Source organism: Idiotropiscis lumnitzeri, chromosome 21 (genome assembly GCF_059441095.1).
Source record: "Idiotropiscis lumnitzeri isolate Australia: NSW breed Sydney's pygmy pipehorse chromosome 21, RoL_Ilum_1.0, whole genome shotgun sequence".
Lineage (NCBI taxonomy): Eukaryota > Metazoa > Chordata > Actinopteri > Syngnathiformes > Syngnathidae > Idiotropiscis > Idiotropiscis lumnitzeri.
Genome location: NC_142411.1, coordinates 7,765,780 through 7,780,931, shown reverse-complemented (window position 1 = coordinate 7,780,931; position 15,152 = coordinate 7,765,780). Strand labels below are relative to the sequence as shown.

The window sequence follows — 15,152 nt, the reverse complement described above, 5'->3', positions numbered from 1 at the left end:
ATTTTTGTTTGGTGGAGTGTTTTTTTTTCCATGTAAAATAAATATTGTGGCTGAGGAAAGGTTGGGAAACAATTTATATTTCCGCCCCAGTGGCACTATGGGTAACGTAGTCAATCCGTGTAATTCTTTGACTGTTTCGTGCAGTCATCAACCCCATTTAATTAACGCATCTGTTAAGCGTGTGGTGAATAATTTTGGCAGTCTTAATCAAAATTGAGCATTAATATCTCTGTGAAGACTTTATTACTTTAAGAATATTGTACGAAGCAGAACAAGAGTCTAGAAAAGTGATGGGCAATTAGCCCACACTCAAATTGGCACCTTGATTAATCTAAAAAAAAAAGAAAGAAATAAAATGGAAAAAATAATTTATGGAGGGGAGAAATGCAATCTACAAATGTGCGGATCTGTGGGTGCCAAACTGCAAATATGCAGGGATCAACTGCAGTTTTAATTTATAATATCACCAATCACCATTAAAGAGCGGACGTGTATTGGTTGCATTGACACCGGGCCCTATACTGCCCTATTCTACAACGTAAGTATCCCTAATATTTTTTGGTCAAATGTGGAATTATATGCATGACAAACAGCAGCTCAATAATGTTAAAAATTTGAGTGAGTTGATTTGTTGTTTACTTGCACTTAATTTTGGTTTCTTGTTCAGCAATTTTGTGCCGTCCTTGAATGGTCATTTTTATGCAAAAAATAAATAAATAAATACACTGGGATTACTTTTGCTGTCCGGTTCAAACCGTTTGTTGTTGATTTAGGACAGTGTGTCTTTTATACATACATTTTAAAATGTTTTATTAAAAATGAAATATATTATGCATTTAATGCATTTTTAATTTAAGTGTATACACAATTTTCCATTTAAGGTTTAAAATAGTGTTTTTATCATACAGGTGGGTAGGAAGTGCATGGTTTTATGTTGTCTGATGAAAAAAAATATGACCATCCCTGCTGTAGAAGTAAGAATGCATTTGGCAAAAACATCGGAATGCATTTTTATTAAACTCATAAATTTGAACGTATGATTCATAGTGTGGCTTCTGGGTGGTTCTGGCCACTTTTACACCACCCACAAACTTCCAAATCAGATGTGTTGTTATCCTTTTCGATCTTTACGAATAATGCTGCATTCCACAAAAGTGGAAAATCGGATTATAATCCCACTCGGACTGTACCGATTACGACCTCTGCACATTCCAGGCGAATGAATGTACCCTCCAGAGATGGCTGATCGCGATACAGTGTTTTTGTTTGATTTCTCAAAACACATCTGACTTCCTGCAAAACCGGCTTCATATTTAAAATTTATTAAAATATTATTGAGTCTTATTTAACAAGGATTTCATTCATTTAATTTCATGCAAGATGCCGTGGCACGACGTCGGTCGAAATAACGTTGTGTTACGTGAAATTATTTCAAAAAATAAAATTAAGATAGATGAATGCGGTTTTTCTAATTAAAAAAAAAAAGGTTTTGTCATTCACATTCTCCATGTAGGGGTCGCCATTGTCGCGTGACGTCAGATTGAAGCAACTCCGTGAAGTCGAGTTTTTTTTTTTTTTTTGCAGACTCGTGACTTGGACCTCCCAGTTTGATTGGCGTTCCAGTACACTTTTCCTAGTCGGAGTTCGGAAAAATGCGACTTCCCACTTTCACGGAATGCAGCATAAAACCGCCACATGTCGTCATTTTCTCAGGCTGTGGAACGTCTGTGGGAGGCGAGCAAGTGGAGTTGAAACTTGTGTTGCCTCGTCTTGCAGGGACGTACAACTGCAGGAGGACAACGTTTTCCACCAACACACGCAGGTGCGCTCAGCTCATCTTTGCTTTACTGTAGCAAAATCAATTGTTTTGAATATTCCCATTGACTTTATGTTGCATATTTTTTCACTCACCTAACCTGTGTTACTAGGGAACTCGGATCAATGGAGTTTAAACTAACGCATGTCAAATGCTTGGATTGCCAACAATTTTAGAAAGAGGGAATTGCATTTGTGTGGGTCCTTTCTGACTATTCCACTGGTGTATATTTACCTGACTGTGATAGCAGTAGATTACATTATTTTGTGCATATCTCTACGTGAGATTTGTGATGAAATGTCATTGCAATTGACCTCACCTTGAATGGCTCTCTCTTAGTTGTTAATTGCTGGAAAAAGTGTGACGAATTATCATGTGCTGTGTGCTCACTGGCCAATTTGCCTTTGCTCTTTAATCCCATGAATAACTTCTTTGTGAAACAAAAAATGGATTTTAGTTCATATTGTTCCGCGAGTGTGAGTGATTGCAACCTTATGAATATGGGATTACTTTGCCATTCATTCATTCGTTTTTTTTTTGTAACTCTTATCCATGTTGCACATTCCCTGCGGCTGCAAGTCGCTTGTTCACTGTACAGTACCAGCTCGGTTCTACTAAACATCAATCAACTAAACATTCGGCATCCAGTGCACCGCCGGATCTTGTCCGTATTGCGTCTGCGTCAAACTGTGACATTAAATGAAGATTTAGATGATATTCAGAATTTCGACTTCTCACACCAGCTCATGAAATTAGTTTACTTTTTTAAAATTTAATATCCAAGTAAAGAGCGGGTTCGCGTTTAATACCCGAAAAAGTGAACAGTAGCATCCAGTTGGGTCCCTCAGCCAAAAAAAAAAAAAACATGTTCAAAATGGAATTGAACCACACAGATACTTTATGCAGTACACCTAAAACAGTGGCACATATAAAATGGCAGTCTGCGCACTAACGTGACTGCTGTTCTATGTCGGCCGATTACGTAGGAACAACATTGTTTCTACGGCGGAGTGCTCGCTGGTTAACAGCATTGACCGCATCAGCCGGAATGAGTCATGTCAACAAACAGAACAACAGAGGAGGATGGAGGATTCAATGCAGACGCAATGACTAAACTGCTTGACAACTGATCGTTTATGACACACTTAACTCATTCAGTTCATAAATCATACAAGTTTTAAAAAAAAAAAAAGTAGTACCCGCCTCCCAAAGACGTATTTATACGTCTTTGAAGGCGGGGAACCTGGACATTTTTTTTCTTTTTTTTTTTTAAACGTCACAGATCTGTGTTTTTAGCATATCAGAACACAATATTCTGTTGGCCTCGCAAAATCCAGAAAAATTTTGGAATTGAGGGGTTTCCTCTCGTGAAAATTTCTGGGATTAAATGAGTTAAGAGTCCAACAGGCCTGGTACAGGACATCGTTCTTTCTCGTACTTGTTGCAAAACTGGGCTAATTTGAATATGTATCATGTAGTAGGAATAAGGAACATTCATTCACAATTAATTTCTTCGCCTTTTTTCTTCCAGTGTTAGCCACCGTCAACCACCTCAGTTCCGTCTCTTCCATCTGCAAGACACAGCGATGTCAGGAGAGTTTCTACAGCGACTCGGCACTTTCATCCCAAGCGCAAAGCAGATCGGCCAACTCCCCCGACTTTGCAACCTAGTGTCTTCCTCCTTGCCGCTACCCAGGCCCACTGTCGTTTCCAGTGAAGTCCCCAGCTTGTTTCGAGAACCTTACATCTTGTCAGGATACCGTCCTGTCCATCAGAAGTGGCACTGTTACCTTTTCAGCCTCTTCCAAAGACACAACGAGTCAGTCAATGTTTGGACTCACTTGTTGGCGGCCCTTGTGCTCCTACACCACTGGTGGGCTAAAATAGGAGCCATGGGGTACACCTTTACAGCAGCTTCTGTGCCTTTATGCCTCTTTTTTGTGTCCTCGCTTACGTATTTGTTCTTCAGTGCAGCAGCTCATCTCTTTCAGTCTCACTCTGAGCATGCACACTATTTTTTGTTCTTCATGGACTATGTGGGTGTGGCTGTTTATCAATATGGATGTTCCCTTGGACATTATTTTTATGCATCTGAGCCAGCGTGGAGAGACAGCTGCTTTGGCTCTCTGTTCCTGCCCGGCGCTGCTTTCTTGGGGTGGCTTTCCTGCGCTAGCAGCTGTTTGGCCAAATCCAGATATCGACGGCCGTATCCCTTGGGTCGTAAGATTTGTCAGCTGATCCCCGCCACCCTAGCATATCTGCTGGACATCAGTCCTGTGATTCACCGGCTTTCAACTGCGGTCTGGGTGGAGGAGCCCTCGCTGCCCTTCCACGCCCTACAGATCGCTTCTTTCCTTTTAAGCGCAGTCTTCTTCTCCTGCCCCATACCTGAGCGCTTCTTCCCAGGCCGCTGTGACTTTCTGGGCCAAGGTCACCAGATGTTTCACCTGTTTTTGTCCCTGTGTACACTGTTTCAGCTGGAAGCTCTATTCAGGGACTATATCAGGCGGAGGGATACAGTGGTTGAGACCTTCGGGGAGAACCAGTTGTGGTGCGCTTGTATATCCTTCCCCGCCCTCTTCCTGTTTTGCCTTTTGACAGCACTTGTAACAATGAGGTACAAACAGAAACAACTACAGGGCCAAAAACAGAGAGACAATTGAGAAATTTGAGAATTGAGTCAGAAAACCAGCAATGAAATGCAAAATAAATGTTAAATATTACAACAGACGTCTCAAGGTTATTTTCAAATAGGCAAAATATTTCACGGCTGATTCGAGGAAGAACTATTTGGCACATCGCACTCCATAGTTGCGGAACTCTCACGAAAGTTTTCCTCAATGAATCATTGTTATTGCTGCTGCTGAAGGAATCTGTGTTGAGCAAGTCACAAGTAACAGTCAGTGAGAGTAGCTCTCTTGAACTAATTACCATACCGTTTTGGAATTTATTCTGTCTAAATTGATTTTTATTTATTTATTTAGTCATTAATTCATTCATTTTAAGTTGGTCACATACAAAAAAAAAATAGCATCTGGTTTTTCAAGTTGCTGTGACATAAGGGCCGTGACTTTGAAATCAAGGTGCTGCGCTTATTTTACATTACTTCTCAACAACCTCATAGGGGTAGATCAGAGACAGTGGACCCGTGCATGCAGCCTCACTGTTGAGCGGTGCAAACAAGCTGGCTTCGCTGTCCTTATCAGAGTCAGTGAGAGAGAGAGGGATGTCAGGGAACAATACTGCTATACATTCGAAAAATGACAACAGCATGACTAGTGCTGCTTATTTAACCCCTATTTGGCTGGTAAAAAAAAATGTTTTGCCTCCTCTGCTGCAGTAAAGCATTCGAGCAAAAAGTGCAGTTATATTGTGTTCAATTGTAAATCAAAATAGAACATTTAATTAGTGACATTCTAGTGGATATTGGTCACCTTGACATAGATTTAGAATCACTTTTCTTCCAGAGAAAATTAAATGAATGAAATCCAAACCATGCAAACTGTAATTTTTAGCTACCATACAGCGTAAAAAGAAGCTACCTTCTTTTAGTGCTAAAGATTAAAACAATAAATTGCCTATTCACCATGAATTGATGACGTCACAATAAGCTTGATTTAATGAGTGGTCTTCATTACATTTTTCTTTCCTCTTTGGCATTACTTGTACCTTAACATGGTGAAATGATAAAATAAAAACAAAGGACAAGCTAAAAATATACTGTAAATATATTTTTTCTGATTTTATAGTGCCCCCTAGAGGAGAAAACTAGCGTCACACGCTGTTATGAAGTCAGCGCAAACAAAACTTGTACAAAAAGTGTAATCCTGTGTTGACATTGTGTCAATTTGTCAATTAGCTGTCTACATCCTAGTTCGTCGAGATGAATACAACAACGAACAAACGAGCTATCCCAAAATCGAAAGTCCCAGTCAGATTTAGCCAGTTACCCCATGAAAGTAGAATCCATTTCATTGTTGACCTTTTCCTCTACCTTTATCTTGGCGCACCTCAAACATGCAAGGGTGTGTCTGGAACCAAAAGGCGGTTCAGTATCCTATTCTATGACACGACAAGTGAACAATGCTGAGGATTCTGGGAAGGAGTAAAACCACACACTAAAGGAATGAGTACATTAATGATGTATGCTGTTGCTGCAGTTGTTTTAATTGGTCTAATAAATCAAAGGTGAAAGGTCAGCAGGATTAAACTGATTGCCTGATTACTGAAGCACAGTATAGCACTTCATTGGTCAAGTAAGCATATTTATTAACTTTAAAGGTTGACCCCGTAACATTTAAGCAGTCATCCCTTTATTACAAGAGTTATGTTCAGTAGCGACCACCCCCGCAATAGACAAAATACCAACCGAGGATTTATTTCATTTATATTTTAAAAGCAAGCATCATGCATATTGTAATTCCAACATACGTGCATGTGACTTGTAGTTATTATTTTTGTCCACTTGGGGGTGCCATCCTCATTCTACATGATAGTATTATCTGTGTGACTTTCAACAGGCTTGCTGAGGAAGTGAATGCGAATTTGTAGTTGGCTAGCTGCTATCGCGCTAGCCACTAAGAATGTGCTCGTATTTCCGAATATGTACGTGACGTTTCATAATCAAACAGACGTGCTTTGGATTGTTTTGCCTTGGTGGGGGTCTGTGCTCTGCTGTGTTTGCTGTTCTAGTTTATGAATGTGGTCCTTTTATTTCTTAAGTCAACAATGCTGAATAGCACAAGAATACGCGCAAGTATACTATATACATAACAGCTGTATTGATTTTAATCTGTATCGTATATTTAATGATATACAAATGGCACAAGTTATCAGAATATTTAAATGCCAGTGCAACAATAGTTCTTGGAATGCACATGCAGCAGGTATGTAGCAGGTGCAAAGGCGTTGCTCTCAAGTCGAGCAGAAGTACAATGGGGCTGGTTCTCAACTCGTGAGCACCTCCTGCAAGACAGGCAGGAGACCAATGAAAATGAATCCCTCCTACAAGTACCTGCCCGTCACGGCGCATAATTTTGTGACATGAGCTGAATGACTGGCAGCAGTTGATGACACACAGCAGTGAGTCAAGCAGCACACACTGGTAAGTAAGTGAGTGAGTTGTATTTGACACTTCATTTGTATGACCAAAATGAGCTTGTCAGGTGGTTTCTGATTTGTGTTTGACTACATCCCAGAGCACCTCCACGATGGCCCCGATTGCCGTTTTCGACATGTTGTCTTCTTTATCATCTGCTGAGGTGGGCATCATCTCCCTCATCATATTCCTCATCCTCAGCATTAGTCTGGTCGCCCTCTGCAATGACTGTCAGAAGTAAGTCAAAATCAAATCGTCAGAGCTACATATTCATGGATGAACAATCTCCAACGAGGAATAGGCTCTATTCATGTCATGTGATTCATGATTTCCATTCTAAAATTACAAGACATGCGTAGCTATTCAACTCCTTCCAATGACAAAACTTAGTCGACTTGTCAGACTTGATCTGTGAATTTTGAGGAAAGGTGTTGCCGGTTCGAAAAGGAGGAAGCGGGCATGATTAGGGGTTTAAAAGTATGAAAAGGAGGTTTTATGGATGAAAAGCGCGAAATGACACGTCATAGACCATTCCAGTAACGTCTTTCCCAGTGGTCAAATGACCCAATTGTATGCACATATTTTGGAACACACCTATCTGTGCATCAGTGCTTCCACACCCACAGTTGCCAAACATACCTGTGACAGAGGCCCGGTCGGACTGAGGCGATGAAAATGCACTCTTATCTGCTACTTAGTGCATTCCTCGAGTTGTTTGTCACTCAAAAGAATGAAACCGGAATGGGACTATAGTGATAGATGGGCTCGATTTTTAGTTGTTATCTAATGCATTAAGGAAAATGACGGAGGTAACGCATTTGATTTGTTTGCAAGATCACTAATTTGTATTATATTTCACAACACTGAGGAAGAATCATTCTGATGATTCTAAGAGTTAATGATTAAACAAATTCTCAGTGATCATACCATATTTGTTGTTTGAACGAAACAAATGTAGTACTTTGTGCTATATTTTGGTAGCTGCCTCTTTTAACTAAAAGTGATTTGTTCCAAACTTCTCTATAAATAGTAGAACCGAGCGATTTTAACCAGCCAGTCGGCAAAGAAAGATACCAAACTAAATTATTTTACACACATTGCTGGCGTCAAATAGTTTTTCAATTTTCAATATTTTAGACCATATTTGATCTATATTTTAGACACTAATTAGTTAAAATTACAAACCCAAGTGAGGACTGACCAATAGTATTGATTTGTGAAAAAATATGTATATTTTTATATTTATTTTAGTATTTTTGCTACTTAAAAAAATACATTTGCAATATATGTCTTCTATTCAGACAGCCCTGGAATGTTTTTTTTTTTTTTTTTAATTTTTTTACTTTTTTGTTATTTTCTCATATATGTTAATATATAAAAACTCCTCATTTTGAAAATTTTAACCCCATACAATTTTTATAGTATTTTACATTGTATCAATCTTTCATTTTCTATTCTTTATGAACATCATCATTACATAATAATGATAATTTTGTACATGTGCGTGTGTGTGTCGTTTTTATTCCTGGACACACATGAACACCTACACACATGCACACACCCCCACACGCACTCCAAATTACGCGCACACACACGCACACACACTTACGCACGTATACTGTCACACCCTTGGAACAAGCCCTAACTTCGTTTGTTGCCATCCTCAGGGGCTCCGGCAAAGCGTACGATGTGAGCAAAGGAAGCACGACGGTATGAACTGACTCATTCTTCCTCCTCCTCTCACGTGTCACTCTGAATTCCATTCATGAAGCAGCAGCCTTTAAACTAGCAAGCTGTCACTCTGGAATTGCAACTGGCCTAATTTGGAATGCCAATTCAAGCATGACATTTTTGCGCAAAACAAGGCTTGAAATAAGGTTTTATATTTGAGGAGCAATTTTGCTGATCATTGATTTCATTTGAGGAGCAATAGAGAAATTTTGAGGAGCATTTTTTTTAGGTTAGTGCTAGGGACAAGATTTTTATTGATCAATAAAAATGAATGGATTGCACTTGCATAACGCTTTATCATATATAAGGTTGCAGTTGTCAAATATTCAACTGAAAATTCTGCAGAATACTCTTGGATTCAGAATTTTTTTTGATTAATTAATACATTTCACTCAATGACGAACAGCCAGCTGATTTCATTTTGTACATCTAATCAACGGTTTGTAATTCTTAAATTCACCCTGTTGTATAGCAGCATTGTATGTGCTTGAAACATTTTCAGTGAGTAAACTTTTATGGTATCAAAAACATAATACATTAAAAAACAAAAGGCTTTAGCAGCGTTTATGATCTTAGACCAGCAAACTAGGAATAAGACAACAATTCTTTATCATAGTAGAAGTTTTGAAAGCCTAAAATGAAGACACCTTAACAGGAAATAGTTGAAATAGTAAATTATAAAAAAAAATATTGATTAATGTTCTTATCAATTACAATAAAAGTTAGGCGGAGTTGAGATGAATTATTTGTTTGATCGAGGCACGAAATGCGACTTTTGACTCGCAAGCATCATATTTCAAGCCTTACGAACATTTCTGGAAAGCAGAATTTATTAGTCTGGATTTGAATTACATTGGCAGAAATTGTTAATTAAATGTTATGAGACATTGCTCAACATTTAAACGCACGTAGAATACAGCGGTGCCTTGAGATATGACTTTAGTTTGTTCGGTGAATACGATCTTAACACAAAACCTTTGGATCTCAAATCATTCAGATGTGAAATAAATACAACTTTCAGTAATCCGTTACGGCGCCCCGCCCACCAAAATATTTGTAATCTGTTTAACAAACAAATCAGCACTTTATTACTGCATATTTTATTTTATTCAAACATTCAGCGATAACAGAATTAAATAGAATGTAAAGAATTGAACGTTTGCATGATGACTAATTAATTTGCAACCACCCAGAAGACTCACAACTACTATTGGTGGTTTAGTATTATTCAATAATATTCGTCATTTTCCACAGAAGATAAATGTATTATTAGAGTATAGTATATCATCTGTCTACGTGTGTTTCTGCACCGTTTATGTTCAAATATCCATTCTCTAAAGCGCTATAACAGTTTTCATGTGGATGCTATTCTTTAGCTGAGGGGTGTGCAAACTTTTTGATTGGCGGGCCACAATGGGTTCTGAAATTTGACAGGGGGGCCGGACCAGGAGCAGATGGATGGAGCGTTTCGGTAACCTCACCTCATCGGAGGTTAATTTTAAATGAAAATGAACAAAAGCATGACAACAAAATATATGTCTTTGACACACAAGAGTATTTAGAAAATAAAACATTAACAAGGTTTATTAAATTAAAATTTTTTCAAGTTCGGCGGGCCAGATTAAAGCATTTAATGGGCCGCATGTGGCCCCTGGGCCGTAGTTTGCCCACGCCTGCTTTAGCCTATCTCCCTTTATGGTTATTCCCAAAATTTGTTAACATTAAGCTAGCGGACTTTGAAGCAAGGTTATGTTTTTTTTTTGTTTTGTTTTGTTTTTTTTTTAAATACACAATGAATAATTCTCTTTGTTTTATGTGAAATTGGACAATAATTCTTAACTGGGTGTGGCATCAAACAGATGGAAGCCTCTTCTTTGAAGATTTGTTCACTTTATCCAATTGCCGCTTGCTGTGAAATGATCTGAAATGAGTTCACTGCTCATATCACACGTTTGCTTTCAAATAATCAGAACGAACGATAACATCTATGGCTCCTATTTTGAATAACCCAAGAGGTTTCACTTGTCATATCTCAATGCGACGATGTATATGAAAACAGATACTGCAGAGAACCAATGATGACGTGTAACATTTGTTGCCAGCTAATGATGGAAAATTTTTTGAAAAAACAGGTGAAAATTAAATTATTAGAAAATTAGATGAATTAGGCACCTCCAATATACAGCGAGCCATTAGTAAGTAAACATTCCATTTTCCATTTAGCCTCTTTATCGTTTACCATGTAAAGAGCACGATGGGAAACCCTATAGAGAGAGCCCTTTATGATACCCTATAATGAGCAGTGTGAGGTGGAATCGTTTTGATAGACCCGGACCCTCGGTGTGGCACTCGATCTGACGTCGTCAATGACAGAACTCCCCAACTTCTTCACTGTAAGTACGATGACACCGATATGTGATAAATTAAGACGGCCATTAAAAAAAATAATTTTTTATGGTGTTAGCAGAAGTAGTAATAATAATAATAATAATAATAATACCAAAAGTAGCATTATTGTAATACATGACTGGAGACATCACCCCTGTAACTATAGTTCACCCTGCCGTTACGCAGTCAAAAAAGTTACTTTAACCGTAGCAAAGCATTGTGGGTATGCCAATACATAATGTCTTTGTGGAGCCTTGATGACGACTACTAATTGTGAACGTCTTTTACCATGTGGGACATTGATGTATATAAGATAAAAATAAATAAATAAATAAATAAAAATAAATAAATAAGAATCAATCATGCATGAAAATTTTGCAGTTAGAAAAAAATGCTCTTGAGCTTTTTTTTTAAAGCCTTTAATGATGTTACTGAAACCATATGGTAGATGGTAGCAATTTGCAATCAGCTGCAAGATACTGTGTAAGAAATACGACAATGATTCAAGCACAAAATATATACAGAGGAAATACTGCTTTTGAATCCTAACCAGTTGACAACATTCCAGACTGACAGTCTCAACTCATACAAGCATTTGGGGGAAAAAAAGTGTATATGTATATATATATATATATATATATATATATATTTTTTTTTTTTTTTTCTTAATATACTGTGAGGCGTGAATACGAAGTAGGCAACAACCTAATCAGTTAATAACCACAAGTTATTAGTATCCATTTTGGCACGAGATCAGTTTTCTAAATAGTATATATTACAGTACCGATAGGAATGACGCAACGGACTTTATCAAAACCTAGTGTGTGTTATCAAATCATCAACTAAGGTCTTCAACATGCTGCAGGAAGTAAAACCGCCTGCCGCTCTGTGTCCAGGAATGATGTCAAAAATTCCTTCACGTAGATAAAGAAACTTTATTTGCTCTTACTTCCCGCTTGTCGAAAGTCATGCTTTGTCATGTTGCATGCTATGCCGGCCAACACACTCATACGGACAGTCGTGGTACCCAGCGATTTTTAGGTGGCATCACTGACAATAGTATACAGTTGCAAACAGCAAATACTTGAGGCAGGCGTGGGCAACTTACGGCCCGGGGGCCACATGCGGCCTTGTTAAACGTTTTAATCTGGCCCGCCAAACTTGGAAAAAAATTAAATGAATAAACCTTGTTAATTTTTTATTTTCTAAAAACTCTGGTTTTTCAAAGACATACCGATGAGGTGAGGTTACCAAAACACTCCATCCATCTGCTCCCGGTCTGGCCCCTCTGTCAAATTTTAGAACCCCTTGTGGCCCGCCAATCAAAAAGTTTGCCCACCCCTGACTTAAGACATAGGTTACAAATTTTGCTAAGCCATGCATGTTAGTGAACACAAAGGGAGTTTGAAAAAAAGAACACTTGACTTCGACGTTTGTTTCTGATTAGTTCCAGAAAAAAAGTCATCTGAGCAAAGACACAGGATGATATGCATTCCATTTGACCTTCATGTCTGAGATTAGATCACGACCAGAAAAGCCAGTTATTTGCAAACAGGAGTTTGGTTAAAAAAAATCCACTTGAAGAAGAGTTGATAGAATTTGAAAGATCTTTTCGGCCCACATTATCAAAGTAGAAGATGAAAGGGGGAATCGCTCCACTGCCAACAAAGGTCCGTGTTTATCTGCGTCTATCCAGAATGACGACAGATTTACCCATTTGGCCATTTGATTTTATTTTCAATGTGTGATGTGTGTTGGAGTCCTTATTCGGCTAAGTTGTGTAAATGTTACGTGGCTGTTATGTGAGCTATGAGCTGGCATTGCTCCTCTGGGTGTATAGCGAGTAATTCCATTTTGTTTGCTTCATATCCAAGAAAACCACCTTCATTTATTTGCACAGCGCAGATATTGTTATCATCATCGATGTCGTGATGGAAGTTTGAATTCGGACACTTTTTTAACTTTGGAGTTTGCGAAGAGGGAGATTTTCAATGTATTCCAGATGGTACAACTTTATGGGTGGTTGACTTTCAAAAGTAGACAAACAAAGCTGCCGCTCGTCAGGACAATGTGGGTCTCATGTGGGCGTGTGCTCGGTTGCACAAAAACATCATTGTGCATTTATTGTTCTTCTTTATCTTTATGGCAGGTTGATGGCAGGGGTAAGTTATCTCATGAAATGCGACGTTTCCGCAATCAGGTAAATTATATAATTTTTTTAACTTGCTTACGTTCTCTTGGCAATTTACAGACCCGACCTATACAGCATGGAGGGACCATAAAAGCATGCCTAAAAGTACTCTGGAAAGATCCGCCAACGCAGCCCACTAAGCCCCGCCTTCCAACACGCCTTTACATTAAACCCCATTGTTGTTTAAATCGGCACCGGTTTTCCAAGAAGCAGAAATGAGGACAAATTAACACTGAACATTCCTTTACAATGAAATCCAGTTTTCCACCGTTGGATTTGTCGCAAAATGGACAAAATGGACAAAGGGAGGGAGGCAGGTTACGGGGCAGCTTCCGCTTACTGGACTGACTTCAGCCATGTCAGGCCTTTCACTAAATGGCAAAAAACACACGTTCAACTCTTATGTGACATCAAGTGATGAAATAATATGTTCCATTTATACACCTTGAGGACAGACTTGGATTGTAAAACTGCAGCAAAAATGTGTTTTAACTTGACCCATAGTAGGTTCATATTAATGTTGGTGTTGACTATTCAGTTGGTTGTGGGGTAACAAAGCTAAGCGCACTTATAGATTTGGATTTTGCAGTTATTATTTAGACAGTCAAAACAAATATTTTTGAAACTGCATAATTGGTTAATCTTCTACACACACTCCCAGGAAACTACAAAGATTAATTTGTGGCCATTTTTGTCAGGGAGCCTTTTTTGTTGTTGTTTTTTTGTCAATATTCGAACCTCTCACGCCCCCCCCCCTCAATGTTGAACTCGATTTTAAGGTGCATACTGCTGAGCTTCATCTCTCTCTCAGATTCTTTTTTTTTTTTTTTTTAACTATCACAGTTCATTTAAGAATGTCTTCCAGTCTGCATCAGCACAAATAACAAATTCAATACTGACACGGTGAATCTTTTATGGTAAATATTTAAGCTAATCGATGTTGTTTTGCACAAAAATGATTGCAAACCAATTACTTGCGTTGTGAGGAAACAAATCATCGACCATTTGTAAAATGGTGCCTCAAATTTGATGACTAAGAGAAAATAAATTTGTGTGGGATCTGGTCTAGCATTTAAAACAATACTGTAAGTTTATTTTATTTTTAGTTCTAATGTGAGTGTTTGTTCTTGTCCTGCTAACCATAAAATATTTTGTTTTTTGGATATGTTTTTTGGTGCTGGGTTGCTTTATTTTAAGGGATACATTTGTTTGCATTTGTATTCATTCTCATCATTTAATATTATAATAAAGTCTAATTTGATATTCTTGTGCATCTGTTGATAAAATCGTGGTGAGATTACCACAGATTAAATAATCGTTTTTATTTCATTTATTTCTTTTCAGCCTCTAAGAAGACAAATCTAGAAAGTGTAGTTGACTGCCTCGCTTTAATTGTAAAAACTTGGGAGTGTCGACTTACCTTGATGAGAATTCAAAGTGCGGGTGGGGTTGTTATTCTTGCAATGCCAGTTTTCATACCATGTGTGGTAGACATACTACTCTTGCTCGAGTGTCGAAATACAACACACCCTAGTGACAATCCTGCGGGCATTGGTATGCTAAACAATGCTGCAATTTTGTTTTTGGCCGTTAGAGGGCGGCAGAAACACACATCACAAATAGACTGAAATGCATTGTGCCTCGGCTAACAAATTGGGAATTGAATAGAATGAAAAAGTTTTTCAATGTTTTTTTAAAGGGTATATATTTTTTGAAATAGTCTTTTGTGGGTTTTTTTTTTATACAACGTGATGTCACGTGGGTGCTTGAAAATTCATTTTGTTTCATTGGATGCCTATTTCCAAAAATATGTTTCTGAACCACCCAGCTCGGCTAGGCAAAGATTTTCTATTTTTAAGCGAGAACTGGACTACCATGTCAAAGAAAAAGGCTAAGCAGAAGTTCATTTTTTTTTTTTTTAGCACAGT

General features: G+C 38.2%; 1 protein-coding gene and 1 long non-coding RNA gene across 3 annotated transcripts; both read left to right on the top strand.

Moving 5' to 3' along the window:
* Window positions 1–1,574: 1,574 nt before the first annotated feature.
* paqr8 (progestin and adipoQ receptor family member VIII) lies at window positions 1,575–4,542 on the top strand. Its single transcript, XM_088286978.1, has 2 exons — window positions 1,575–1,822; window positions 3,348–4,542. Exons 1-2 carry the CDS (start codon window positions 1,653–1,655, stop codon window positions 4,477–4,479), a joined length of 1,302 nt encoding a protein of 433 aa, XP_088143104.1. The 5' UTR covers window positions 1,575–1,652; the 3' UTR covers window positions 4,480–4,542.
* Window positions 4,543–6,753: 2,211 nt separating this feature from the next.
* On the top strand, window positions 6,754–14,487 carry LOC148316808 (uncharacterized). 2 transcript variants are annotated; one of them, XR_015840188.1, is made up of 5 exons: window positions 6,754–6,920; window positions 7,015–7,151; window positions 8,582–8,624; window positions 13,183–13,195; window positions 13,285–14,487. It is a non-coding gene; the product is annotated as an uncharacterized LOC148316808 (long non-coding RNA). The 2 variants fall into 2 exon arrangements; XR_015840189.1 differs by lacking the exons at window positions 13,183–13,195; window positions 13,285–14,487 and adding an exon at window positions 10,973–10,995.
* Window positions 14,488–15,152: the final 665 nt, after the last annotated feature.

What these genes read in the sequence shown, in the direction of transcription:
- paqr8 (XM_088286978.1), top strand. Translation starts at nt 1,653, where the DNA reads ATGCGACTTCCCACTTTCACGGAATGCAGCATAAAACCGCCACATGTC. An exon ending in TTTTCCACCAACACACGCAG is followed by an intron (nt 1,823 to 3,347) that starts GTGCGCTCAGCT and finishes TTTTTCTTCCAG; the next exon opens with TGTTAGCCACCGTCAACCAC.